Source organism: Equus quagga, chromosome 13 (assembly GCF_021613505.1).
Source record: "Equus quagga isolate Etosha38 chromosome 13, UCLA_HA_Equagga_1.0, whole genome shotgun sequence".
In the NCBI taxonomy this organism is placed as follows: domain Eukaryota; kingdom Metazoa; phylum Chordata; class Mammalia; order Perissodactyla; family Equidae; genus Equus; species Equus quagga.
Window position 1 is genome coordinate 29,174,946 of NC_060279.1, and position 27,745 is coordinate 29,202,690.

Consider the following 27,745-nt stretch of genomic DNA (forward strand, 5'->3'; position numbering starts at 1 on the left):
TACCTAAACCATCTGAGCACCAAATCCAAGGTCATAGACTTGGATTGCTTGCAGCAGCACCTGGATTTCAGATCTTTCCCCAGTGGGGGAGGAGCAGGGGATGACTATACTCACTAGATATTGCAGAATCCAAATGATATAATCCGCTCAGTTGGTTCTAACAGTGGACAGCTGGGTCAATAAGCTGTTGCCGCCTGAATCCAAGGGAAAGTGATCAACAGAGTGTATGAAAATGGGGCACTTTCTGAGTTTTGCATGTCAAGCTGTTATTACAGTTGATGCTTATTAGGATAGGAATTGTCCCCATTGATCAAGGGTTCACTGGGTTTAAGGAGCATAATGAACAAATAAGCTGATCTTAAGGAAGAGTTTCATATAAAGAATGTTCAGGAGTCAAGAAGGACTCATATGAGGCTGTCATATAGGTATATATTTAATATAATATATGTGATCGTGGTTACAGATACATAGTTAGTGCTTTATTTATCGAGAAGTATGAGTCACATAGTACACAACATATTGGATACAAAATCAGAAGATAAACACAATTGTTCATAAATGAAAAACTTGGGATAAATGCTGACAAGTGGATTTCCAAATCTTTCATTTCTGCTCCTTTCTCTGGGCTGAGTCTCCTGAAGATGAATTGTGAGTTGCAGCATCTAAAAAAATTTTAGTTCCCCCAAATCCTGACACTGTCTCACACAAAAAGAACTTTTGCCAAAGTTTCTCCAGGTTACTTCTCTCCACTGGTAAATGTCTCAGCATTTCCCATTGTTTTGTCTATGCCTTCGCCTATACATTTTCCTAGATAGGAAGCTAAATGCTTTTGATGTATTCATATTACATATTTGTGGTTAGACTCAACTACTTTAAATGTTTCCTGTTGAAGAGGGAGAAGAGGAAGAGAGACGTGGGGTGAGGTGGGGAGGGAAAATATCTCAGGTTAGAAAACAAGTAAGTTGCAAGAGGCTTATTAAACTAGATATGAGTGTTCAGAGTTTGATTTGTAGCTTCTCTACTAAAAACTAAGATGATGATTATTAAACTGCGAGGTGAGGATAATATTCAAAGATTTTTTTTGCCGTTCACTTTCTGCTATGAGTTTCCATTCAAAGCTACTATATATGTCTCTTCAGTTGGAAGAGTTGATCTTTTGTGATTCAGGATGGTTAGCCGATGCTGGGGAAAGCCTTTCTTTAGATATCTATTGCTCTGGTCTGCCACATAACCTGTTTGGGAGAAAGTATGTTTAACTCAAGTGGCAATTGCTAACTTGTTAACTAGAAAGCCTTGTCCCCAGCAAGTTTTAAATACATACTGCCTGATAGAATGGAGAGACTAGAAAACCAGAGAGGTCTAATAACAATTCAGTCAGGATAGACCGAGATTCATCAAGATCTCACGTCCAGAACCTGCATAGAGTTGCCTGGCCCTTGGGTTTGGACACTTGGATGTTAGAAACTGAATTCTCTGTGCTCTGATTTCTGCCACATGCGAGCCAAATGAGGAAGGTATATCCTCGCTGTTTGCCCTTTTATCTAATCAAGACTCTCTAGGATGTTAAAATGAAGTTTCGATCTTAGCTGCCTGTGAGTCAAGAAATACCTTCCTGCAAATCTTGCTGGAGACAGCAAGAAGCAATTTGATTTCAATCAAGTGGAGCTGCTCTGAAATGTTTCCCAGAGAATAGATTCACTTCATAGGGCTGGCCACTTACTCCTTTACCACTCCCCTTCTCCTTTCTTCCCACGACCCTTTCTCTCCCAAACCTGCTAAGTTTCCAGGAGACAGGGAAAATGGCCAGCTAGAGGAAATGATTTCAGGGGTAAAAAATCATTTTCCTGAAATATAAACAGGCTTCTAAGTGATTCTCAAATTATCAAATTTGCGATGGGACAGATGATTTGACAAAACCCTGGCAGGAAATGCTGATTAGTTTATCAGTTGATTTGCTAATGGTCAAGTTTTTATTGAAGCTTCTGGATATCTATTATTCTTTTGGAAATAATTAATAACTCCATCCTATTGAAACGGAGTGTATATAAAGAACACATCAAGCAAGCAAAATCCATGGCTTTGTAGAGGACAAAAATAAAAAATTTCTCCCAGTTCTGGGAAAAAGAAAATGTGTGTGTGTGTGCATGTGCACACGTGTGTAGGGGTTGTTCCCATGAACAAGCACTGCTTTAGCAGATGAGCATGGAACACAGTCTCCTAATTTACTCTAGAGTCGATTGTCTGTCTCTGTTTTCCAGTCCAGTTTAGATCCTAATCTGACGCCAACCCCAAACCATATCAAACCCAGGGAGAAAAACTTCGGTTATGGGCCATCACCTGGCCTAATCTTAGGTTTCTCTCAAGAATAAGAAGCATATACTCCATTCCCATTGACCGCAATTTGGTTCCACCACCTCTCTACGTCCCAGATCCACTTACAACTGTAGTTACATTTTCACGGGGGAGGAAAATGCAAACGCCACAGGGCTCTTGCATTGTTTCCTACTATCCCAGGCGATTTACTCAAGGGAAAGTGGGGAAGAAGAGGAGGAGGCAGAGGGACTGAAAAATAGATGTTACACAGTTTTTCCTGGAAAGATCATCCTGGTTTTTCTAATTTCCGAGAATTAAAAAATGTATTTTCTTTCTGTTACCATGGAAACTTCTAGTAACACAATTGGTTTTTTTTTTTTTTTTCCTTTTCTCAGTTTAAAAACACTTTCAAAATCACTCAGAGAAATTTTCTGGGGTAACTTTGATATGTTTGCTTTCTCATTTTGGGCTGTGATATTTGTATTCCTTTTAATTTTATTACTTTATATGTTAGAGGAGTCTCTAATGTATGTGTGTATTGCTTTAAATTTAGAACCATACATACATATACATATTACATGTTACCATTTTACTGGAAGGCATTCAGGCCTTTGCAGCACTGCCCTTGGGGTACTTTTCTTGCCCGCTACTTCCTGGGTCCAGTTTATGAAAAGGTGAAGCCCCTTCTTATCTTCCACTGACAAGCCTACCCGCTTACACAGGGTGAGTGAGCAGTCAATTTGTGAGTATAGTCAATCTGAATCTTTGTCACATCAACCATCTGAATGAGTTCTGAAATATCTAGTGAATTCTTTGGGAATTTTCAAACATTTGTCTATTTCAAATAATATGAATATAATTTGAATTTTTAATTACATCAAAATTCTTCTTAAGAATGCTTTGGCATTCAAGAAAAAAATAACTCACCTAGATTCTTGCATTCTTAAATTTTCTACCTGCGTTAGAAAGTAAAGAACTGGCAATTTTATACTGATTGAGGCAGCATAGAGAGATGTTGAGGAAGGTGGTACCAGGAATTTTTGATCTGTGTTGCTTGTCACTCTTACGCAAATGGACATGGTGAAAACTTCTTCATGATCACAGTGTTGATCTGGCCTAGCTGCTGACTACCTCATGACGGAGTTTCTTTGAAGTGAGCAATATTGACAAATATGGATGAACTCAAACCGCGCTAGGAAGTGTTGGCAGTAGACCCAGTCACTCCAACCCATTTTCAGAATGTGAAGTGGCAAGAATTCAGGAAGGGCATGTTATTAATTTGAAATAACAAAAATAGGGAACACCCAACAAACACAGTCAGTGCTTACGCGAAGAATACAGTAATATCGTTGCTTCACTTTCAGTATTCTGAGGAAATAACTGAATAAATGGGTTACAAACATGTGGAACTAGGAGTGTGTGAATGAAAAAGAGAAACAAAAGGAGGAAATACAAGACTAAACAATGTAACCTTCTACTTAAACATTTCAGAATTTTATTAATCCTTTAAAAAATACCTTCTCCTTTTTTTAATTAACTCAGTATCCTCGTCCCGGTTACCCTCATACATCATTTAGTTTGGTTCTCTTTATTACTAGATTATGATAAGAAAAAAGTTCTAGCAAGACTTACAAAAATGAAATACAGAATTCGAAGTTTAAACCTACTAAAAATACCATGGCCTATCAGCTAGCTGTGTGTGAGGCATGTTAGGGCCCACATGCGCACTTTGATGGTAAGTAGAATTCATTAACACAGGGAACAAAATAGGGAGGGAAGATGGGGGGTAGATAAAAGGTCATGTTATTTTGCAAAATGCAGGGTACTTTAAAACCCTGTCTCACTGAGAAGGCCTCTACATGTAGTCAAATTAGTTTTTCCAAGATAATTTGGTATTTTGAAGGTAAATCATCATTTACTAAACAAAGAGATGACATGATAAGGTAATTAACCATTTTAGGCTTGACAGAATTTTCCCATTTCAGTGTACAGACCTCTTGATGTTGAGGTGAGAGACCACTGCAATGGACAGCAACCATTTTATTTTACATGACTGGTGTTAAAAATTTTGGAATTTTATACTTACAAGCATTTAAAATAATCTGAAAATTGAAACTTTGGGCCTATATACTAGAGGCATAGATACATTTAGAAAATAGTTCATTGTCAATCTTAGGTCATTGATTTAATAAAGAATTTGGTAACTTTATGGAGAAGATATGAGGGAGGTATAAGGAAAAAATCAATATGGATTGTGTTCAGATTGATTTTGTATAAACACATCATGTTCATGGTTGTATCTCTTGTTTATAATTTCCACCTAACACAAAGATGCTCTAAGGGGAAGATCAATATTTTAAATAAGGTATTTGCTGAAAAAATCAAATAGTGGCTTCATAAAATTCTTACCACCTTTTACTAACCAAGCTCAGAAATAGTTAGAGGCGTGATCCTTCTGGATCAGAATTAAAACAACAAACGAGATCAATAAGTCTCACTTAAAATTGGTCTTTCCACATCCATATTCTTTTTCAGACCAATTTAGACGGCGATCCGTTACCTAAACCAAGTGGACTCAGGTTCAATGACTTCATATTCTTATCTTATACTTCCCTGACTTCGGCAGAATTTTTCCGTGATTCTGATTGCATTTCACAACCACACACTGGGTAGAGCTTAACTGAGAATGGGGCAGGAAGAAGAAACTGGGAAAGGAAGGCATTCAGACAATAAACATCGAAAACAACGTGGGCCAAAAGAATAAGCAACACTCCCTAGGATTTTCCCGTTTCGGTTATCTTTGAGCAAAGCTGCTATGGGAAGACATGTAGGTTGCTGGAAAGTGCAGGGTTATTATGGAAGAATAACTCACAAGGTGATTCTCATAGCCAGACTAAATTGCTACTTGATTAACTCTTGATAAAACTCAGAGCGCACAAAGCGAGGCAGTGAATCCTTTTCCATCAGGGCATGGATTCTTTTCTGAGCCACATCAAAGCTGCTCGGGGAAGGTTCCACCAGGTTCTTCATTGTGATGTCCTTCGTGAAGTGATCAATATTCACCTGTGGGCCAGGAAACAGGGTCATGAGTCAGCCCAGGTTGCAGGATTTGATGAGAGTTGGGAAGGCAAGTGGAATTTCTCATCACAAAACACACTAGGGGAAGAGAGTCATAAAAGCGAGAAATACCATTTCTATTTTATAGGCAATGAGGTAAGGTAACTGGTGTTCCAATAAATGCATGACTCAGATTAAGCAGAAATGTTAAGTGATTTGCCCCAGCTCATAAGTGGTAGAGAGAAGATTCAAAAGCCCAGCAATGTGACTTTTAACCAGGAGACTGCAGTGTTGGAAGGCGTCATAGCTTCCTGTCCTGAGGCCAGTGCTGCTACACTGCACAACTCCTGGGGACACCATTTGCCTTAGGGGCCATGGGAATGGTTCCCTGGAGTTGGGCAGCGTACAGCCTGCATGGGCTTGCCTGAGTATGATTTGAGAGGAATCATCGTACATCGCGTTGTACGCTTTAATGACTCTTAAGCCATCTGAGTGTAAAAGAGAAAGAAACAGAATCCAAATCAGCCAAAGGTTCTGAACCAGAACATTAGAAAATGTTTCAGGTTTCTCCTGGGCTGCTAGAGATCCTTGATACTGAGGAAAGCTATTTGGGCTCAGAGAATTATGGAGTGGCTGTAGGCCAGAGTCAGAGACAGAGGTATGACAGGGGAGACCAGGCCAGAACAGAGAGGAGTGGGCTGTGTGTGAAGGTCCAGGATGAAGTGAGTTGAGCCTATAGTGAGATTCTGCATAGGTGAGAGGGGCTGACGTGCTTTACACAGGCATGGTAGGAGACATGCAGTCAGCACCGGGAGCAGCCTCAGAGGTGATGTAGTCCAAGGCCAGCCTTTCTATGTGAAGACCCCGAGGCCGGAAGGGGTCACGCTACATGCCCACAAGCAGCTAGTGAGGGACAGAGTTGAGGCCATAATGTATACTTCTCTGTTCTCAGTCTATTGTTCTTCCCGCCACCCAAAAGCAACGCTTCTTTCTTCTCTGATACTAAATGTGTACCAAGCGAGGCAGGGAGTCTTACTCAAAAAGGTTGAATTTGTAAAAATTATGAAACTATCTCCTAACCCCATTTCTTTAAAGAAGTGGTGCATTTAAAACTCTCTAACAGGGGCCAGCCCGGTGGCACAGCGGTTAAGTTTGCACGGTCCGCTTTGGTGGCCTTGGGGTTTGCCAGTTCGGATCCCGGAAGCGGACATGGCACTGCTTGGCAAGCCATCCTGTGGTAGGCGTCCCACATATAAAGTAGAGGAAGATGGGCACAGATGTTAGCTCAGGGCCAGTCTTCCTCAGCAAAAAGAGGAAGATTGGCAGCAGATGTTAGCTCAGGGCTAATCTTACTCAAAAAAAAAAAACCCCCAAAAACTCTCTAACACACGTATCCACCTGCTAATAATAGCTATTTAGCTTATTATTTTTATCTGCATAAGGCTCCTCCAATGAATCATTCTGATACACATTCATTTGTATCCTGAGCCAGGAAAATATTATTTCATTAATTTCAAATATGGTCAAATGACAATTTGCAATGTACCAATTATCTACTTATTCAACTATATATGGCTGTTTCTCTTTCTTTAAATCTTAGTTCCGATTCTTATGACTATATCTCTCTGTCAGTTCCTGATGTTAGAGAGCTGAGGTGAATATTCAGAGAAGGAAAATTTAGATTACTGTTTGCCTGGGTAAATTTTCATATAGGTCAATCAGCTACTCATCGAAATAAAATAGTAAACTTTTAGGTTAAAATACAAGATTTGGGGAATTTTTAAAGTAATAATAGCTACAATTTATTAAACATACTCGAGGTACAGACACATACATGTGAGATGCTTACAGTTAAAGGAACCGAGGATTAGAGAGCGTTAGTTAGAGACTTGCCCAAAGTCACAAATCTAGGAAGGTCTGGAGTTGGGATGTCTGCATCCATCACCTCACAAATATTTACTGAGTGCTTATTATGTGCCAGGAGCAGCATTTACATCTTCTCTGATGCCCAGCTCAGAGAATGGAGGCCAAGATTATTTTAATAGAGTCCATAGGTCCTTATAATTGGGGGCCACCATTTGTTTGTTCTAGTAACTCACCCAGGGTTTTATTTATTTTGAAACCCCATTTTTTTTTTTAGGAAGATTAGCCCTGAGCAAACTACTGCCAATCTTCCTCTTTTTGCTGAGGAAGACTGGCCCTGAGCTAACATCCATGCCTATCTTCCTCTATTTTGTACGTGGGACGCCTACCACAGCATGGCTTTTGCCAAGCGTTGCCGTGTCCGCACCTGGGATCCAAACCGGCGAACCCCAGGCTGCCAAGAAGCCGAATGTGCGAACTTAACTGCTGCATCACCAGGCTGGCCCCTGAAACTCCATTTTTAATGTCTCATATTTTCATGATAAGCATTAATGTTTTAATAAAGAACCTTGAGAACAATGTTTTCCTAAAGCTCAAAGCAACTAGCGATAGTCTGGATGAAATATCTGTTTACAGATATTTCAACAAATCCTACAATTCTGTGAAGAAGAATAAAGTTGTTAGGAAGGGAGGTTGGAATTGGGGAATCCAGCTCAAGTTGGGAAATGTATGACAAATTTAACACTAACTTAATCTCCTTGATAACATCGTAAATAGAGATTCCATGCTAACAGATGAAGGATAGCCCAGCACAAAAGTCATCAGAAGTAGGGAAAGCTAACATATGTGCATGGGGTGGGAGGCTGAGAAGAACAAGAGATCTGGAGAGCATCCTCAAGTTAATTTCCACAGCAAGACTAATCTCAGTTTCCTTCTAGGAGTCTTTCACTTTCTCCACCTTGACCCACGGTATTCTACGCTGTCAAGCTCCTGACCTCCACCTCCTGTGTCATGGATGGAGCTCACCTGTTGGTATTAAAGTAAATAATTTGTCCATCCACTCAAACATATTTACCCTTTAAAAAAGTTCAGCAATGAGTAATTCATAACCAAAGGAATAAATTTCAAATGGTGGAACTCCAAGAGTCTAGAGCACCTGTGAAAGAAAGGGATATTGGGGATTTTTCCCTTTCAAATCATCTTAGTAGATTAATGCCTACCTACAGGGCTTGCTCAGATCACCTCTGTACTTGACTCCAAATCTTGATGAAATATTTAATATCCAAATTGGATTAAGGGGTACAATATGAAATTAGGGTGACCTGATCAAAACATGATGAACAGGTCTTCCCAAGGCCTGTGGAATCCTCGATTCCACAAAAAAGGCAATCAATTCAGTTTCATAAAAAGCAAAGGACAGATAAACTGACCCAAAGCTTCTTTGAAATCAACACACATCTTGTCTTTAGCAGTCAATTAATGGTATATTGTCTTCTGACATCTCTAGCTCTGTTATCTTATAATAATTTGAATTTCATGAGTAGATATGCTGTTGTCGCAACTAGAATGTAAATAAAAGACTTGAGGGAAACAAAAGGATGGAGAGGAATAGAGGGAAAAAAAAGACAGTTCTCAAGAAAAGAAAGGGAAGGGGAGGGGGAGAGAGAAAAGATAAGTGATAGGAATATTCATTAGGCATTAATTAGTTCAGACACTGAGATGTATTTTTTCACATCCACTGTTTAATTCCATCCTCACAACGACCTTGCAAAATAGTCTTCATTATCCCCATTTTCACAGAGAAAGAAACTAAGTTCAGAGAGACTCAATAACTCATCCAAGACCATACAACTAGTATGGTTCCCACGTGAGATGACATGCTCCTGAAGTGAGAGCCATACTGCTGGAAAGTGGTGTCCACAGGATTCAGGTTCACATCTACTTGGCCACACTGTCCTGCCTTGGCACTCAGTGGGTGCTTAGAAAGATGGCCCCCTCCCAAATCGGAGGAGCCTTTGGCTGCAGGCTGTACCACAGATGTAAATCCTTCCTGGGAAGTCGCTGAGCTGACTCTCACTGCCCACACTCACCCACCTCCCCATCAGGACCAACCTCTTTAGGAGCCTCCGTTTGGATGAATTCTTCGTAAATTTTCTTTGCCTTCTCAGCCATCTTGTCAGGGGACTTGATCTTCTTGTAATCCTCACAGGCAATCCAGAACTCAAGGTTTTCCTCACTGAATTCTGATTTCAGGAAACTTTTGAAGCTGGCAAGTCCATCTAGCAGGAAAAAGGTCAGTGAGAAGATAAATTTATTTATTTGTGTGTTTTATCTCTCTCTCTCTCTCTCTCTCTCTCTCTCTCTCTCTCTCTATCTATCTAATAGTATATCCTGCTGTATAGGCTAAGCTTATTTACTATATATTTCTGTCACATATAAAAGAACTTTTTGAAGGTTAACTTATTTACTCCTATGACAACCCTAAGAAGCAGGTGCTGTCGATATCCTATTTTACAAATGTGGTCAGAGGGTCAAGGAATTTCCTTAGCTAACCAGCTGGCAGGTGGCAGAACTGGGATTCAATTCCAGGCAGTCCATATCTGAGTGATGAAGGTTTACCTGTATGTGGCATCAAAGAATACTATGAACACTAATGCCATTCTGGATACCTATCAATTACCAATGAGAAAAAACACATTGAAAAAGAGGAATAAAGGAAAAATCATTGTATATCATCAATTTTTTCCTCCTTTTTAAAGCTGAATATATACATACTTTTAAAGCCAAAATTCTCACAAGTATGTATCTATAGAGAGAGAATCCATGTCTATTTAGTATCTGAAGAAAGTAGACTTCTAAAGGAAGCAGAGAGAGAGAAGAATTCTAGTTTTCCACAGCCTGTATCACAATTATTGGCCAATCCTCAGTAATTCCCAGCATGTCACTTTGCCTCCCAGGGGAGAAGACAGGACTGACTGTCACCAGTACGTCAGGGTCCAGTTTTCCTCTAACTTGCCCCCTATCAGGAGACATTTCTACAATCCATTAGTTCTGTTTAGGAAACATATTCACGTTCTGAATTCATTTCCTTTGACCTAATTTCAATCTATTTCCCTTTCTCTTGAATATTTGTCCTTACTCCTTTTTAGAGAGTCTAAATTTTCATTCATTAGTCCTTGCCTAACACATGGATTTCATACAACATGCACAAAATGCGTGTGATGTTTAAACCAGAGATATATTGTTGTCATTTCGGCAATTTCCCTTCTATACATTTTTATTGTCTTCATGCCCTTCACAGTCCCCTACAGACACATTCAATTCCAAAGAAACAGAAAGGCTAGTGATAATTAACTTGGATTAAGGTCACCAGTGATTTCTGGATCCAAACAAGACAATTTGTACTTTAATCCCCTCTCCTTCCTCTTACCCTAAAAACATTTTTTATTGATCAACACCTAAAAATATATCTGGGTACAATGGTAGGTATGATAGGTATGATAAACAATTTTTTCTAGAAACCTAGCTAGAAGAATTACTTTAAAACCATTTGATAACATGTACCTGGATAAAATCAGGGATATTTTCTCTCTCCCCCTGCCCATATTTCCAGCACTATTTATTATGATTTAGTGACACAGGAGCCAACATATATGCTGAAAGGAGAACCAGGCCCTGGATCTCTCTCTGTCGTGGTTAAAGTTTTCATTGTTTCTTAAACAAAAGTAGTCTCTGTCAAAACGGAAAAATTCCCAGGCACTTTCTAGCTGCCAGGAAATGACAGCAGGAGTGAAGTCTTATGAGCTCCTACACAATTGGGTCTAAGATTGTGGAGGAAATAATAATTTCACAGAATAAGTCTGTGACCAATTTGTTCTCATTAGCCCCAAGTCCCCACGACATATCAGGCACTCTGAATCACCATTCCAGATCTTTGTAAAAGATAGAGATATAATCCCAGTCCGCCCAAACACTATTATTTATGACCTGAGGACACATGCCAGGATTCCACAACAGTGTGAACATTTACCATCTATCCAGGGAAGGAGGTTGGAAAATAACTTTCCAGCGCAGTGAGTCCATTTCCTGGGTAATGGTTTCATCATTCTCATTGAATTCCACAATATTATTTCAAGGCTTTTTGTCAATATACAGACTTTAAACCGAGACTCACAAAATGGCTTTACACTCTATTGGTCTGGGAGATGTTTAAAGCTATTCTTTCTCACATCTGGCTTTTGAGGACTCTCTGGAGAGTCCCTTATTAGGACCTTCTAAAGCTACTTTCTAAGTACTTTTTCCTCTTTAACCTCTGGTTTCCTACTGGTCCATTCCTCAGATACTTTCCTGTTGAATTCTCATTACCCCTGAGGAAGTCCTCTTGTGTCACAGTCAAATAGACTCCAGGCCAAATGTGCCTATAATGCAAAGAACACAGCTGTCTTCTTTGCCCGACCCCATTCCCCTGCCCGCTCCACACTGTAGTAGAGCCCCCAGCACACATCCCTGATAAACTACCACGTACTTCCCTGCTGAGCCTGCACAGAGCCTCAGGACACCTCTCAACACACCTCTTCAGGCATCCCCTACCTAGGAAGCAAATGAAACCCACCTGATCCTCTGGTCTGGTGGAAATACTCTGGGTTGTGACCCACATTATAATTCCAGAACTGACCCTAATGTGTGTTGTTGTGTGATATTACTTTTTTTTTTTTTGCTGAGGAAGGTTAGCCCTGAGCTAACATCTGTTCCCAATCTTCCTCTTTTTTTTGCTTGAGGAAGACTAGCCCTGAGCTAACATCTGTGCTAATCTTCCTCCACTTTATATGTGGGTCACTGACACAACATGGCTGACAATCGGTGTAAGTCTGCGCCTGGGATCTGAACCCACGAACCCAGGTCGCTAAAGTGGAATGTGCCGAACTTAACCACTAGACTACAGGGCCAGCCCCAGTTGTCACTTTTGAAATCCATGTAAAATAGAGTAGCAGCCCTACCAAAGAACGAAACGAATCCACCTATAAAACTATTTTGAAAATAAAAGGAGTATTAGTCAAATCTAAGTCAGATTGGTATAAAGGAAAAATATCAAAAACTAGATTAGCACAAATCTCTTCTCCTAGGGGAAAAATAGTGAAATGTTTTGATAGTTGAGAAGCACCATTACATAGCTTACTGGTTCAAAGCATGGGCTCTAGAGTTGAGATTGCCTGCTGGTGGATCCTGGCACACTACATTACTGCAGTAACTTGGACCTGTTATCTAACCTCTCTGAGCCTCAGTTACCTCATCTGTTAAATGGAGATAATAATGGAACCTAGTCAATAGAGTTGTAAGGATTAAATAATTCATGCAAAGCTCTTACATGGCATTGAACATAATGATAGCTCAATAAATGTCTAGCTTTCATCATTACTATTCATACCCAATTTAAAATTAATCTTTATCGTCATTCAAAACCCAACTCAAATGTTGCCTCCTAAGCCTCCTAATCAAGGTAGTCTTTAACCACTACCCTCCACTAGCTCCACTTTATCATCATGAGAAGAGATTACTTTTGTTCTTCTGTTGGATGTTTTTGCTTATATGGCTATCTTTTCCAGAAGGCTGTTAATTGTTTGGGTTCAAGGGTTGAGTTTCACTTATCTTTGCCACTCTTTCTCATCCCACCTCCTAGTCTAAATCTTTGTGTCTAACATTTAATAGAGGTTTGCACTAAACTAAATAAGACCCATTTAGGGAAGTATTTTCTCCCAAGTCACAGAACTGAAGAACACAAACTTTAAAGGAAAATTAATTTACTGATTTTGCTATTGTTATACTATTTTATTTCATGGACAGGTTTCCTAACCTCTCTGTGTCTCAGTTTCCTTTGCTGAAAAGTAGAGATCATTATTGTACCTAAGTTCTAAAATTATTGCAATCATTAAATCAACTAATGTATGCAAAGTGCTTAGGACAGTGCCTGGCACATGGTAAATAATAAATGTGAGCTATTGCTTTTATTATTATAATTATTGCTTTAAAGGAACTTGTGGCTGCCAGTGAGTAAGATGATGATAAAGATGAGCTGGAAAGGAAAAGGGAGAATATTGAAAACCAAAAAGACTGGGGAAAGACTAAAAGCTATTCTTCTGAGAACAGGACAAAACAGGGATGCTCACTCTCACCACTGTTATTAAATATAGTACTGGAAGTTTTAGCCAGAGCAATTAGGCAAGAAAAAGAAATAAAAGGGATCCAAATAGGAAAGGAAGGAGTAAAACTATTACTATTTGTGGATGACGTGATTCTGTATATAAAGAACCCTAAAGAATCCACCAAAAACTATTAGAAATAATCAGTGAATACAATAAAGTTGCAGGGTACAAAATCAGAATAAAAAATCAGCTGCATTTCCATACACTAACAACAAACTAACAGAAAGAGAAATCGAAGAATACAATCCCATTTACAATCGCAAGAGAAAGAATGAAATACCTAGGAATGAATTTAACCAAGGAGGTGAAAGACCTATACATTGAAAACTGTAAGACAGTATTGAAAGAAATCGAAGAAGACATAAACAAATGGAAAGATATCCCATGCCCATGGATTGGAAGAATAAACATAGTTAAAATGTCCATATTTCCTAAAGCAATCTACAGATTCAATGCAATCCAAATCAGAATCTCAATGACATTCTTCATGGAAATAGGGCAAAGAATCATAAAATTTATATGGAATGGCAAATGACCCTCAATAGCCAAAGTAATCCTGAGAAAAAAGAACAAAGCTAGAGGTATCACAACCCCTGACTTCAAAACATACTACAAAGCCATAGTAACCAAACAGCATAGGGGCCAGCCCCGTGGTCGAGTGGTTAACGTTCCGTGCACTCCTCTTCAGTGGCCCAAGATCACAGGTTCAGATCCTGGGTGTGGACCTACTCCACTCATCAGCCATGCTGTTGAGGCGTCCCACATACAAAGTGAAAGAAGATTCACACAGATGTTAGCCCAAGGGGAATCTTCCTTACCAAAAAACAAAACAAACAAACAAAAAAACAAAACAGCATGGTTCTGGCAGAAAAACAGATACACAGATCAATAGAACAGAACTGAAAGCCCAGAAGTAAACCCATACATCTATGGACAGCTAATCTTTGACAAAGGAGCCAAGAGCATACAATGGAGAAAGGAAAGTCCCTTTAATAAATGGTGTTGGGAAAACTGGATGGCCACATGCAAAAGAATGACAGTAGACCATTATCTTACACCATACACAAAAATTAATTCATAATGGATTAAAGACTTGAATGTAAGACCTGAATCCGTAAAACTCTTAGAAGAAAATATAGGCAGTACGCTCCTTGACATCAGTCTTAGCACTATCTTTTTGAATACCATATCTGCTCGGGCAAGGGAAACAAAAGGAAAAATAAACAAATGGGATTACATCAGACTAAAAACCTCCTGCAAGGCAAAGGAAACCATCAACAAAACGAAAAGACAATGCACCAACTGGGAGAAAATGTTTGCAAATCAAATAACCGACAAGGGGTTAATTTCCAAAATATAGAAATAACTCATACAACTCAACTCAACAACAGTAACAAAAACAACCTGATCAAAAAATGCTCAGAGGATATGAACAGACATTTTTCCAAAGGAGATATACAGATGGCCAACAGGCACATGAAAAAATCTTCAACATCAGTAATTATTAGGGAAATGCAAATCAAAACTACAACGAGGGACTGGCTCGATGGCATAGTGGTTAAGTTCACACGCTCTGCTTCGGCGGCCTGGGGTGGGCAAGTTTGGATCCTGGGTGTGGACCTAGCACCACTTGTCAAGCCACCCTGTGGTGACATCTCACATAATATAGAGGAAGATTGGCACAGATGTTAGCTCAAGGACAATCTTCCTCAAGCAAAAAGAGGAAGATTGGCAACAGATGTTAGCTCAGGGACAATCTTCCTCACGCACACAAAGAACTACAATGAGATATCACTTCACACCCTTCAGATACAAGAAACAAGTGTTTGAGAGGACGTGGAGAAAAGGGAACCCTCATACACTGCCAGTGGGAATGCAAACTGGTGCAGCCACCACGGAAAACAGTATGGAGATTTCTGAAAAAATTAAAAATAGAAATACCATATGGTCCAGCTATCTCACTACTAGGTGTTTATCCAAAGAACATGAAATCAACAATTCAAAAAGATAAATGCACCCCTATGTTCATCACGGCATTATTCACAATAGCCAAGATGTGGAAGCAACCCAAGTGCCCATAGACTGGTGAATGGATAAAGATGTGGTATACATATATATATGTATATATAATGGAATACTATTCATCCATAAAAAAAGACAAAATTGTGCCATTGGCAACAACATGGAGTGACCTTGAGAGTATTATGCTGAGCGAAATAAGTCAGACAGAGAAAGACAAATACCATATGATTCCACTCATATGTGGAGGATAAGCAAACATATGGGTAAGGAGAATGGATTAGTGGTTACCAGAGGGGAAGGAGGTGAGGGGATGGTGAAAGGGGTACAGGGGCACATACGTATGGTGACAGATGAAAACTGGACTATTGGTGTTGAGCACGATGCAGTCTACACAGGAACTGAAATATAGTGATCTACACCTGAAATTTACACAATGTTGCAAGTCAATATGACCCCAATAAAATAAAATAAAGAGGGAGAGAAGCAGGAGGAGAATGCAAAGACAGAAACAAAAAAAGGAGCCCAGATCCAGGCTATTCTATTCCCCATGGAAGAATCCAAATCTCAAGAGTGTCTCAAGGAAATATTCTAACCTTTTGGAGCACCGAGGGCAAAGAAATCCACATAAAAACTTTACTGCTGCCGGACTGCGTTTCATTCTTTCTCTGCTCTTAAAGACAGTCACATGGAGGAGTTTAATGTCTCTGTCTTATTTAAATTCCCATGTGCAATCTGTTTGTGTTTAAAAAACAACACAGTGGTTATGTGCCCCAAGGACCTACTAAATGAAAACAGTGCCATCTATAGAACTGGACGAAGCATGTAAGAAATTGATATGCTTTCAGAACAGAGTCAAATACACCGGATAATTAAAATGATTCTAAAAAATGAGGAAAGGTGAGAGGAATCTTGTTAGCTAGAAAGGAAAAGATTGAGTAGAGGCTTAATTGTCTTATTTTTTTTAGAGGTTTGGTACCAGCTGATTTCATTTCCTCTCAAGAAAAATTAAGAAAAATGTGGATTTAAGGAAGGCTTGAGGAACTATATCAATTGTGAGAGTCAATATCCTACATTAGCATAGCCAAATGTTCTTTAAAAATCAACATAGATGCCATTCCTCAAGGCTAAACGGTTTGCTTTATCAAATCAAACATGTGAGAAGGGGGGGCTGGCCCCGTGGCCAAGTGGTTAAGTTCAGCAGCCAGGGGTTTCGCTGGTTCGGATCCTGGGCGTGGACATGACGCCTCTCATCAGGCCATGCTGAGGCGGCATCCCACATGCCACAACCAGAAGGGACTCCAACTAGAATGTACAACTACGTGCTGGGGGGCTTTAGGGAGAAGAAGAAGAAGAAAAAAAAAAAGATTGGCAACAGATGTTAGCTCAGGTGCCAGTCTTTAAACAAAACAAAACAAAAAACATGTGAGACGGGACTGTGAAGTTTTAAATGCATATATTTCTCAAATATATCTTTCTCCATTACCTGTTTTGCAACAATCACAGCTCGTGTTAGATATTTCTGATCACAGGCCATTAGTTTTAGCAGATTCAAATAAGAACATCTCATAAGAACTGAGTCGCCAAAGTTTGGCTTAAAGTTTCTCATGATGCGCAATAGTTGATGTTTGGGGGAATAGGTCAAATATCCTTTCTCCAGATTGATGGTGTTGGGGGTAGAATAATTTGGGCATGCCTGTTGTTCCACTAATCCATCTCTAGGAACAGCCAGAGAGAAACAGAGAGCAGAGACAAAGCAGCAAGAGAGAGACACAGAGCAAGAAGGAGAGACACGGAGAGAAGCAGAGACAGAGAGGAGAAATGAAAAGATAAAGAGGAAAAGAGAGACAGTAAGATTAGAGAAATAGAGACAGAGAAAGGGAGGGGCTGTCTTGCTTTACTAATGGCATACCTTCCACAGTACATGGCTCTCCGCTGTTTCTGTGAGATCTCTACACCCATACCAGACAACCTCTTTTTCACTCGAGCTAGTTTGAATGGATAGATACCGTTTCGAGGGAAGAATTTTGACTAGAGTAGTGCTTTTCCATTTATTGCTTGGGGAAATTAATTGCCCAAGTCTTAAAAATATTAATTACTTAAGAGGATGATTATGTGGAACTTAAGATTATATATACACACACATATACACAGATACTATATACCCACATATATATGCATATATAATTTTTAAATATTATATATAATTAACTAAATTAAATATTGTGAACATTATATATCTTTACACAAGTCTGGCTTAACTTCTACCCCTATTTTTCTTATCCCAATAGCTCTCTGTCCCCTAAATGCCTGAAACATATGAACTGAACATATGGTCCTAAGGATTAGAGTGACAGAAAAGGATTGTATATGAGCACATAAATATCTATCATTCTCCTTAATGGTTTTGAACACATGGAAATAGTTCTGTTAATTCTCAAGTTTCTAGACAATAGCAATAAATACTTGTACCCGGGTTACTTAGCATTCATAATGTATTAATTTGACTCCAATGGATTGATTGGATTACAATTTTAACTGTAATCTATCAGGTTGCTATTGGCCCCAAAACCACTGTATAACACAATAAATAAGTCAATTGATAGACTTAAATATGTTTCTGTTAGTTGACCTCATGGAGTTTCTGGGTCCAAGAGGCAAAATGAATTCATTCATTCACCCATTAAGTAAATAAACATTTATTGAACATTTTGTTCGTGGGCAGGGTACTCTGATTAGCACAAGAATAAAAAGAGAATCAAAGATGTATAAGATTGTGAAAGTTCCAAATTAGAGGCTTTGGTGTTCTGCCTCCAGACGTAAGATATTAATTCTATCACAGGTAAGCACAAGCTTAGCCCACCAAAAACATAAAAACTATTCATACACAATTGAACATACGTTCTTTATTATCTACTCTGTGCCTATTAATCATGATAGTCCTGTGAGAAATATTTTTTAAATCTTTATTTTTGCAAAGTATCTAACAAAATTTCATATTCCATTCTTGTGGTGAAGTTGGAGAAATATGAATTGGATATCTTAAACTGAATCATATTTTTACTCATTTATTTTTTTCCCCAAGGAAGATTAGCCCTGAACTAACATCAGCTGCCAATCCTCCTCTTTTTGCTGAGGAAGACTGGCCCAGAGCTAACATCCGTGCCCATCTTCCTCTACTTTACATGTAGGACGCCTACCACAGCATGGCTTGACAAGCGGTGCCACGTCCGCACCAAACCGGCGAACCCCGGGCTGCCAAAGCAGAATGTACACACTTAACCGCTGCGCCACCAGGCATATTTCTGGAATAAACTATTCAATATTTATTTTCCCCATACCATGCACTTCTTGTTGTGAAATTATCCAGACCAAAAAGACTAAGTCCTGACTGTCAATGAATTTATAATTTATCATAGGAGAGAGATGACTATGATCAGAGCACAATATAGCAAGTATTAAGTGGCATAAAAGATGTGCAGACGATGGCTCTGGGAGCTCAGAAGGAGGATAAATCATTCTGGATGGTCAAGAAAGACTAGGCATTTAGTATTTAGATTTGCTTTTATAGGAGCGGGAGAATTTCAACACATAGAGATATGAATACAAAGTATTCCAGCCAAAGTGATTACATGTAGAAATCCTATATGGAGGGGAGAACACTTCAGTTTGACTGCAGACCAGCCATATGGTTATCATGGAAGATCTTAAATATTGGAAATTTGAACTCGATACTGCAGACCTTGGGAATCAGTAAGGATTTTGGATTAGGGGACAGGCAAGTAGTGTTCAGCTGTATTGGTATTAGCTTGGAAAGGAGTTCTTGCTGGCACTTTTGTTATGTCTCGAATGAAGACATAAAAGGCATGCTGCCAGAAGGGGAAACCGAGGCTGGGGGAGATCACAACCCATGTCAAGTCACAAAGGCAGTTAAGAGCAATTTGAATTAGGACATACTACCCAACCCATGCCTCATGGTCCAGTGATCTTTACACAGCTATATCTAATCCTTATCAAGCCATTATGAGGCTAAGCTGGCAGCATCTCTATTTTACTGATGAATGTATTAAGACGAACACAGGTCAAGCCACTTGCTCTGGCTCACACTAGTAAGTAGGACAGATGGGAACACAATCTGCAATCATGAGTCCTCAGGAGACCTTATTTTCACATTCTCCCACAGTGCAGTAGAACTTCTTCTCATGAGCTGGATAACCACACTTCCTCGGCAACCTTCCCTTGTTGAGACTACTTTGAAAAACCGAAGAAATGTCAACATTGGGGAAGAAGGACATGGGCATCACAAAGACGTGTTTTGTCTCCATCCTTCCCCTGAGCTTTATAAAAGAAAACGTGAACTTACAGTTGTTCTGCAGGACCTTGTCCAGGGAATCACGCCACTGCAGGGCCTCATCCAGGGAGGGTCTAAATCAAGAATCAAGAAAGAAAAAGTTGATGGCCATAAGAAGGGAAATAGCTACCTATTCCAGCAACGACTTGGACCTGCTTTTCTTAGAAATGATACAACCAATGACTCATACTCAGGACAAAGGAGTTGGAGTTTGAGTTGTTTCTCTCTACCAACTGGGTTTGATGAGCTGGGTTTGCTTTCATACATCTATATCACACATCTTCATCTCTTTTGGAAGGATTTCATTCGATCTGTCCCTTTTTAGAAGTAGAGTCTATTTGTCATGAAGCTATGTCTTGATAGTCTTGTATATCCCATGACAGTACTTCCAATAGAGGTCCTTTTTCCAAATGTAACTGTAGGAAATGAGTTGTCCCACTGCAGGGATCAAACTTACATCCTCTGCCTCACCAATACTGTACTTGAGCCACCTGATTTCATCAGCAAGGGGCATTTGATTCCACATCCACATCCCAAGGGCATCACATCAAAGCTGCTGAAAGATGCTATGTATGATGCCATCTTAGGTTGGGAATGTGATCATAGGGAGTCTACATTTTAAAAAATCTGAGTGCATTTTTCCTGCCCAATTAGGATGGGATAATATTTTTTTTAAGATCTATTCTTTCTGAGAAGGGATTAATACATCATGAATAGGAATGTTGTGCACAAATGCTCCAGATACTGACTCAAAAGGAGTAGGTAATAACCAACATATAATTTCCCTTTAGGCTGTTTTTATTTTAACATTTATATGTGTAAAAACCCTGCAGTTATTTCACTTTAACCACTAATTTTTCTCTCACAGCAGGATTATATCAAGTCAGGCTGGTGTTGTCTGGGGGAAAAATGTCCTGGGGCTCACCCTGTTCTCACTCTTGCATTAGCAAGTGAGTTCTTCACTGTCAAATCAAAACAGACTAACCAGACATTTATTCGAATATTAAGGCCAATCAAGGTGTTCTTCCTGAATGGGAATTTCTTTAGCTATGAACTTGTTTTGTCTACTGTTCAGACAATCCAGGATAATTCCTGCTTCTGGTTTTTAAAAATTAATATCTTGGGGTTTTAATAGACAATTGCCGCTTCTACTTCTTCTTTTTTTTTTTTTTTAAAGATTTTATTTTTCCTTTTTCTTCCGAAAGCACCCCAGTACATAGTTGTGTATTTTTAGTTGTGGGTCCTTCTAGTTGTGGCATGTGGGATGCCACCTCAGCATGGCCTGATGAGCAGTGCCATGTCCGCGCCCGGGATCCAAACCCTTGAAACCCAGGGCAGCCGACGTGGAGTGTGCAAACTTAACCACTTGGCCACGGGGCCGGCCCCTGCTTCTACTTTTCATTTTGCCATCCAGGCTCGGATTCTGCCTCCCTTTTTTACGTAAGGAGTCCAAGATGGCAGTAGAGTTTTTGGCTAAAGTACTGTGAATAATTCCATCACCTCTCTATGCCTCGTTGCAGAACATGTACAGATTTCAATTCTTAATGATAGGATTTTTCATAAAGTTTTATGTTTTTACTATTTGAAGGTCAAATATGACAAAAATTAGTGTAAGAAACCTGGTGAAATAATCTTAGGTGATTTCTTTTTTCCTGGCTGGAAACATAGGTATCATAGATTAAAAACTAAATACTAATTCCTTGGAAATTTATTTTTAATAAGTGAACTACCTCCCCTCCCCCTTCTTTTTGTCTGGTTAGTATAAAGAAGCAGAGGAAGGAGAAATGACGTGAAGAGGAAGTTACAAGTATGTCCTTATATTTTTCTGCCTCATTTTATTTCTAAACAGAGAAGGATCTGTTTTCTAGGGGTTGGTAACTCCTTTTGGCTCTTCTATATTAGCTCATATTCAGAACTTTTCCTTTGTATATATTATTTCATATCTACATCTTTAGCAAAAGGCTTTACCCATCTTAATTTCTTCATTACAGTGGGTGCAATGTTTTGCATGCAATAGACACCAAGTCTCTATTGATAATTGACATAAACAGCAGGACACCAAATTATTTGACAAAAGAAACTGGCTCAGATCAAGGGGAAGACCTGCTTCACTCACTGAGTCTCTCTGATTTTATAAATATTCTCATACAATGAAATCACCTTCCCTCGCCCCTTTTCCTCTGGTTAGTGCAGAGGGACAAAGGAATAAGAAATGACATGAGCAGGTGCACCAAACTTCAGCATGTTACCAGATCCAGTTTGTCCCACATGGTCTCCTTAGAACCAGACTAACGGTCAATAGCAGCAGTACATCACAGCCTAGATTAAATTCCTGAAAAGGACATGTGCAGAGCCTGTGCTGGGGGTTAAATTAGTCCACATTGATTCAAGGACACAGTCAAGCAGGACGCAACCCCCACAGCATGAAGCTCAGTGTTGTGATTGCCAGTCTAGGAGGTAACACAGGTTCATCCTGTCCTGCTTCTCAGAATTTGCCGGCCCTCATTAAGTCTGACTTCTTTGGAAACAAGGTAGATGCAGAGCTGAATGACCAGTGAGTATCCTGGTTTGCAGGGTCATAGCTGACTACAGAGGGTGGGCATGGAGTCTCTGTGTGTGGGCATGGGGCAAGGGGGAGGAAGTCAGTTCAAGTGAAATGCAAAATAAACTTTTATGGAGATGATTAATTTTGTGCTTTATAATGCCCAATGTAAATGCCACCTGGTCCAGGAAGTGACCATTTCGGCTGGAAGTGCTCTGACCCTTCTCTGTACTCTTCCCACCTTTGATTGTTGAACATCTTACATGGCAATGATGCTCTCCCTGCCTAAAGGTATAGCCTGTTAGTCATGGAGAACTTTTCCCACCACCCTGTCCTGTGTGCATCCCTTGCAGCATTAATCTACCCCGCAATAAATGCTTGTCAAATTAATAATGGTTCAATTTTCCCAGAGTTAGCCTGGGTTGATGAGAGTCACAAATAACCCAAAACTTTAGAATTCAAAAATTTTAGCCCCATGAACCATTACTACAGCTATTGGCAACTCTGACACTTACTGGTTGTGACCATGGGAAAGTATTTTAAACTCTCTAAGCACCAGTGGTTTTCTTTCTCATTTTTTTCTTAATCTGCATAGTCCCTGGCACATATTTAAACAATCCTCACATACTCTTGCTCTCAACAGGGAAAGTGGGATTCAGATTATTTATTGGCACTTACAGTGCCTTCTCTGCTCTCTCTGCCTTTCCTGCAGTACAGTCTGTTCATGACCAGTCTCAAGTCTATGAACATTATTGAGCCCTTGCCCCATGGCTAACAGTGACCTGATCACCATGGATGGGGATACAGATAAAAACATCTGCCAATTTTTGATGTCTATCTGTCGGCCAAACGTTGTATACACATCTTTAAACCTCACAACAATGCTCACTCTGCAGTTTAGGCCAGAGTATATGTATGAAAACACTTTGTTCCTCACTGTGCACAGGTTAGGTGCTGCTTATATGTGGAGGTCATTCTAGAGTTATAATGTGATAAAAACAACAACAAAATGTAGTTAAAAATTATTGACATAGGGAGCCAGCCCTGATGCCTAGCACTTAAAATTCGGCACACTCTGCTTTAGCGGCCCGGGTTTGGTTCCCAGGCACTGAACCACACCACTCATCTGTCAGTAGCCATGCTGAGGTGGCGGCTCACACAGCAGAACCAGAAGAACTTACAGCTATACACAACTATGTATTGGGGCTTTGGGGGGGGGGGGGGGGAAGGAAGAAAAAAGGAGGAAGATTGGCAATAGATGTTAGCTTAGAGCGAATCTTCCCTTACAAAAAACCAACATACATATATATATTATTGACATAGGGAGAAAAAGGACATCTAGATTATAAAATAAACTATAATATTATCTATATCTGCTCCTGAGAGCTTTGCAATTGATTACACTATAAGCCATGATAAGAGTTGTCACAAACTAAATTTATGTGGTTTACTAACATGTTTAGTGTTTATTATGAGGACCTACAGCAAAGCCTTAGAGAATGCTCACATACAGAGGGTGGCAAAAAGTAGTAGCCCTTAGAGAGAGAGAGAAGACAACAGGAGAATACAAGTTTAGGAGTTAAGGAAGAGAGTTTTAAGGAGGCCAACTGGTGAGTAGAGTCAAATGCTGCCAACAAGTCAGGGATGAGGCCTTAGTGCTGACAGTTTCCCTGAGGTTGGAAGGTTTAAACCCGATAAGAAGGAGTTAAAGAAGATACTGGAAGCAGTGACCTTTCATTTCTAGAGTTATTCAATGAAAGCAAGAGAAAGGGATGGGAGTAGAAGGCCTGAGGAGCTGGGAGAGTGTTTTTTCAGAGTGGAGCAGGGTACTTGTTTCTTCCTGATGGAAGAGGGTCCAGAGGGAAAAAGAGCAATGAAGAATACTAAATGGCAACACACACTGGCTTTTCAAAGTAGGGATGTACGCAGCCTTTTCCTATTTTTTTCAATGGTTTGATTTTTTTTTTTAAGGAGAAGAATAAAAATATATCAAAAAATAGAAAATTTTTTTTTTAGAAAGGATTGCTTTTTTTTTAAAGATGAAAGGGGCTAAAAATACCTTCAGTCCAGAGAAGGTTTATTTTCTTCTCTGAGAGAAGAACGTGAGTAAAAAATACAGAGAAATTTTAAAGTGGGGGGAAGACAGATCAGTCGAGCTCATGCAGACCACTGTTTTTCTGTTAGTTACCAGGCCTGGACATTTGCTAAAAATGAGGAGGTGGAATGGGGTGGGGGATTGGAAGAGGATGGGAAAGCTTTGTAGCGGTCACTGTTAAAAATGCAGTAGAGACACACAAATATTCTCTGGGGATATGAAGGATTTTTTTCCAAAACAATTGAAACTTCTGGAAGAAGAAAGGGGATGAAAACAAGAGAAGGAAATAATCCAATAAATGTCGGCCCCAGGTTTTCTTCCAAAACTGGCTCTCTCTGAATCCCTGTTAAGCCGAATTGTTCAAGTGTTTGTGTGGGATATTAAAGCAGAGAATCAAAGCAGGAAATATAGTACTGTATTTATTTTTTAAAGCTAATTCCAACAGATCAATAACCACCATATTGTTTGCTTCAAAATAGACTTTTTGATCTGATGCTGCTCTAAAACGTGGTTCTTATTTCCACTAGTGCCTGGTGCCTACCAATCCACATTGAATTAGCTTCCCCTTTCTAAAGGCAGAAAACTCAATTATGCCTCACTTCCGGTTTGGGATCACTTTGAAGTAATAAAAGGAAGAGAATGAGGATATCCACTTAAGTTGATGGAAAAAGATTAAAAAAGCATCACCCATCTCTCTAGCTCCTAACCAATCTAGCTATATTAAGTTGAAGGTCATTTGGACAAAGAAAAGATTGGCCAATTTATACAAATGTTAAATTTTAAGAGAAATGGAGGTTAAAAGGGATTCCTGTATTTTTACCACACTTCTGTGATCTCCTCAAAACTTTTAGGTAGTAGAGTGAAAGAGTTTGAATACCTTTGGCTTTTCTTCTTCCCACTTTCCTTTCCTGATTTTTACGGGTATCTCTGTTTTAAAGGGAAGACGGAGTGTATTTTGTCTAGGCAATGACAGGCTGTGTAGCTGGTGGAACAATGATAAACCATGTGAATGCCGTGAGCAGTGTGATTAAGTTACAGGAGAGCCAATGCCAATCATGAGCTGGATTTACCACCATAACATCTTGAATCTTTAGGATGATAGTTTCTCTCCATGCCTAAACTGACAGAAGTATGTTGGGCAAGGTAGGGTAAGAGGGAGCGAGGACTACGGAAGTCCAGTCAGGAGTATTAATTTATGGATTGGGGGAAAAAATTACTTGATGTAAATTCAATAGAAATAGCTGGTGAAGTACTCATTCTTCCATCAAGGAAGTCTTCTGCTCCTCTGTTGGACCTTGAAGGGATAATATCTTGGAAAAGAAACTATGAGGCTTAAATTGTCTGCCTTGGTCTTAGCCTCTTCCTGAGGAAAATGTTCTTACTTGTAGCTCCTGCTGAGGAAGCAGCCTTGGATACTTCCTTAGCAGACGAGCATCCAGTGATCACAATTAATTGGATGAGGAGAGAATGGTTACCTGAACCCAGGGCAGCAAGTGAACAGATACCTTTTACCACACTTCCACATGGGTAACTGATGAGGTGTCTGGCGCCATTTTATGAGGTATGATCTGTCTCTCGAACAAGGTCCCAAGGCAGGGCCTTGTCTATTTTTTAAGTATCCTGCCAGTATACAATATTATGCTCCAGACATAGGAGAGTCAAAAAAAAGTGCTTATTTACAAACCAACTCTCTAAGGCTCTTATGATCCTCCATGAGTAATTGAAGGGGGGAGTTCTGCAGATGAGGGATGGTGCTATACACTTGAAAAATAGGCATCCTCTGGAGGAAAAGGAGCGGAATCCATACTCATGACTCACTTCTGGGTCTTGGCTGGTTTCTCCGGCTTCTCATTATACGGAATGACAAGGTCAATAGCAGAGTCTGGCTTCTGGAGGAGAATTCCCAACTTGATCTTAATCTCCTTGGCCCTGAAAGAAGAGATGTAAAGAGGAATGGGAGTACCACGTGAGCACACAAATCTAAAAGAGAGATTTCTTCCTGTGTCAGAGAAACAAAAATGAACAAAACCCCATTTCACTGTTGTGGCAGAAAGAATACTAACGTAGAAATTGAGACACATGAATTCTAACAATTAACATTCATCAAGCTCTTACTATGTCCCTGGTTAATATGCATTATCTCATCTAATCTTAATTACTGTTTTATTTGTATTCTTTCATTTTATATATGGCAGACACTATAGTACTATTCCCATTTTACAGATGAAGAAACTAAATGACAGAGAGTTTAAATAACTTACTTAAACTAACCCAGCTGGTATGTGGTGGAGATGGGACTTCTGACTCTAGAGTTCACTCACTGCATTGCCTACCAGTCTTCTGAGGGCTCTGCTCCCAGATCTGCCATTAATTAGATGTATAACATTTGAAAAAATGATTATTTTTTCCTGCCAGACCACAGTTCCTTTATCTGTAAAATGACAGAGTTAATCTAGATGTTTTCTTCTGCCATTTTCAGCTATAAAAGGAAATCATTCTGCTTCAGTTGTACGGATTTGATTTTTTCTTCCCAACCCCTGGCCCATTGTTCCATCACGGCTGTTGGAGTATCTTACATTCAGTAAGCCTTCAACAGACGTGTATTAATTGCCAACGGAACGACTGTAGCAGCATTACACCACTCCTTTCTGTCTTCAGCATTCTAGTGAGTGGATGTGGGCAGAATTCTGAGCCCTCCTCCACATAGGATGCAACTGTTTTTATGCCCAGTTTCAAAACTAACCTTCTAGGTTAGCCATTATTTTATCATGAGTCTGAATTCAAAAAACACCAAGCAAATCTTAAATGTTAATCCATAAGACAAGCTGTTGTATATAGGGAGACCCAAAAAAGCTGTCCCTTCATTGTCACCTTGGCACTTTACACATGCTTTTAAGATAGAGTTTATCATATTGCATTAGGGTTATTGATTTATGTGTTTGTTTTCCAAGCTGGATATGAGGACGCTTTGGAAGGTAGAAATTGAGTCTTAAATACCTTTTAACTCCTGTACATAGCACAATGCTTGGCAACATAGTCAACAGTCAAAAATATTTACCAAAGTGAACTAAAAATATCTTGATTTTGCTCCTCAGAAATCTGCTAACATTTATCTCCTGGTCAATGCAGACCATAATCAAAGTCTTGAAGAGCTGTGACAGGATTCATATGGTGGCCAGACAGGACTTGCTGCTATAAACACACTTTCATCATGCATTCACATGGAGACAAGGAAGAGACAATTTAAATAAAGTGTGTAAGATTAGCAATTATGGATATTAGGGAGAGAAAGGTAGGGAAATTTA

The 27,745-nt window shown here is 39.6% G+C and overlaps 1 protein-coding gene across 1 annotated transcript in view; it reads right to left on the reverse strand.

The window, feature by feature from the left end:
• Positions 1-420: 420 nt before the first annotated feature.
• RGS5 (regulator of G protein signaling 5) overlaps positions 421-27,745 on the reverse strand; it is a 52,057-nt gene continuing 24,732 nt past the window's right edge. Inside the window, exons 2-5 of the mRNA XM_046682240.1 lie at positions 26,259-26,369; positions 19,816-19,877; positions 9,346-9,512; positions 421-5,376 (exon numbers count right to left, since the gene is read on the reverse strand). Of these exons, the coding sequence (XP_046538196.1) occupies positions 5,215-5,376; positions 9,346-9,512; positions 19,816-19,877; positions 26,259-26,369 (502 nt within the window). The 3' untranslated portion in view covers positions 421-5,214. The remainder of the gene's footprint in view (positions 5,377-9,345; positions 9,513-19,815; positions 19,878-26,258; positions 26,370-27,745) is intronic.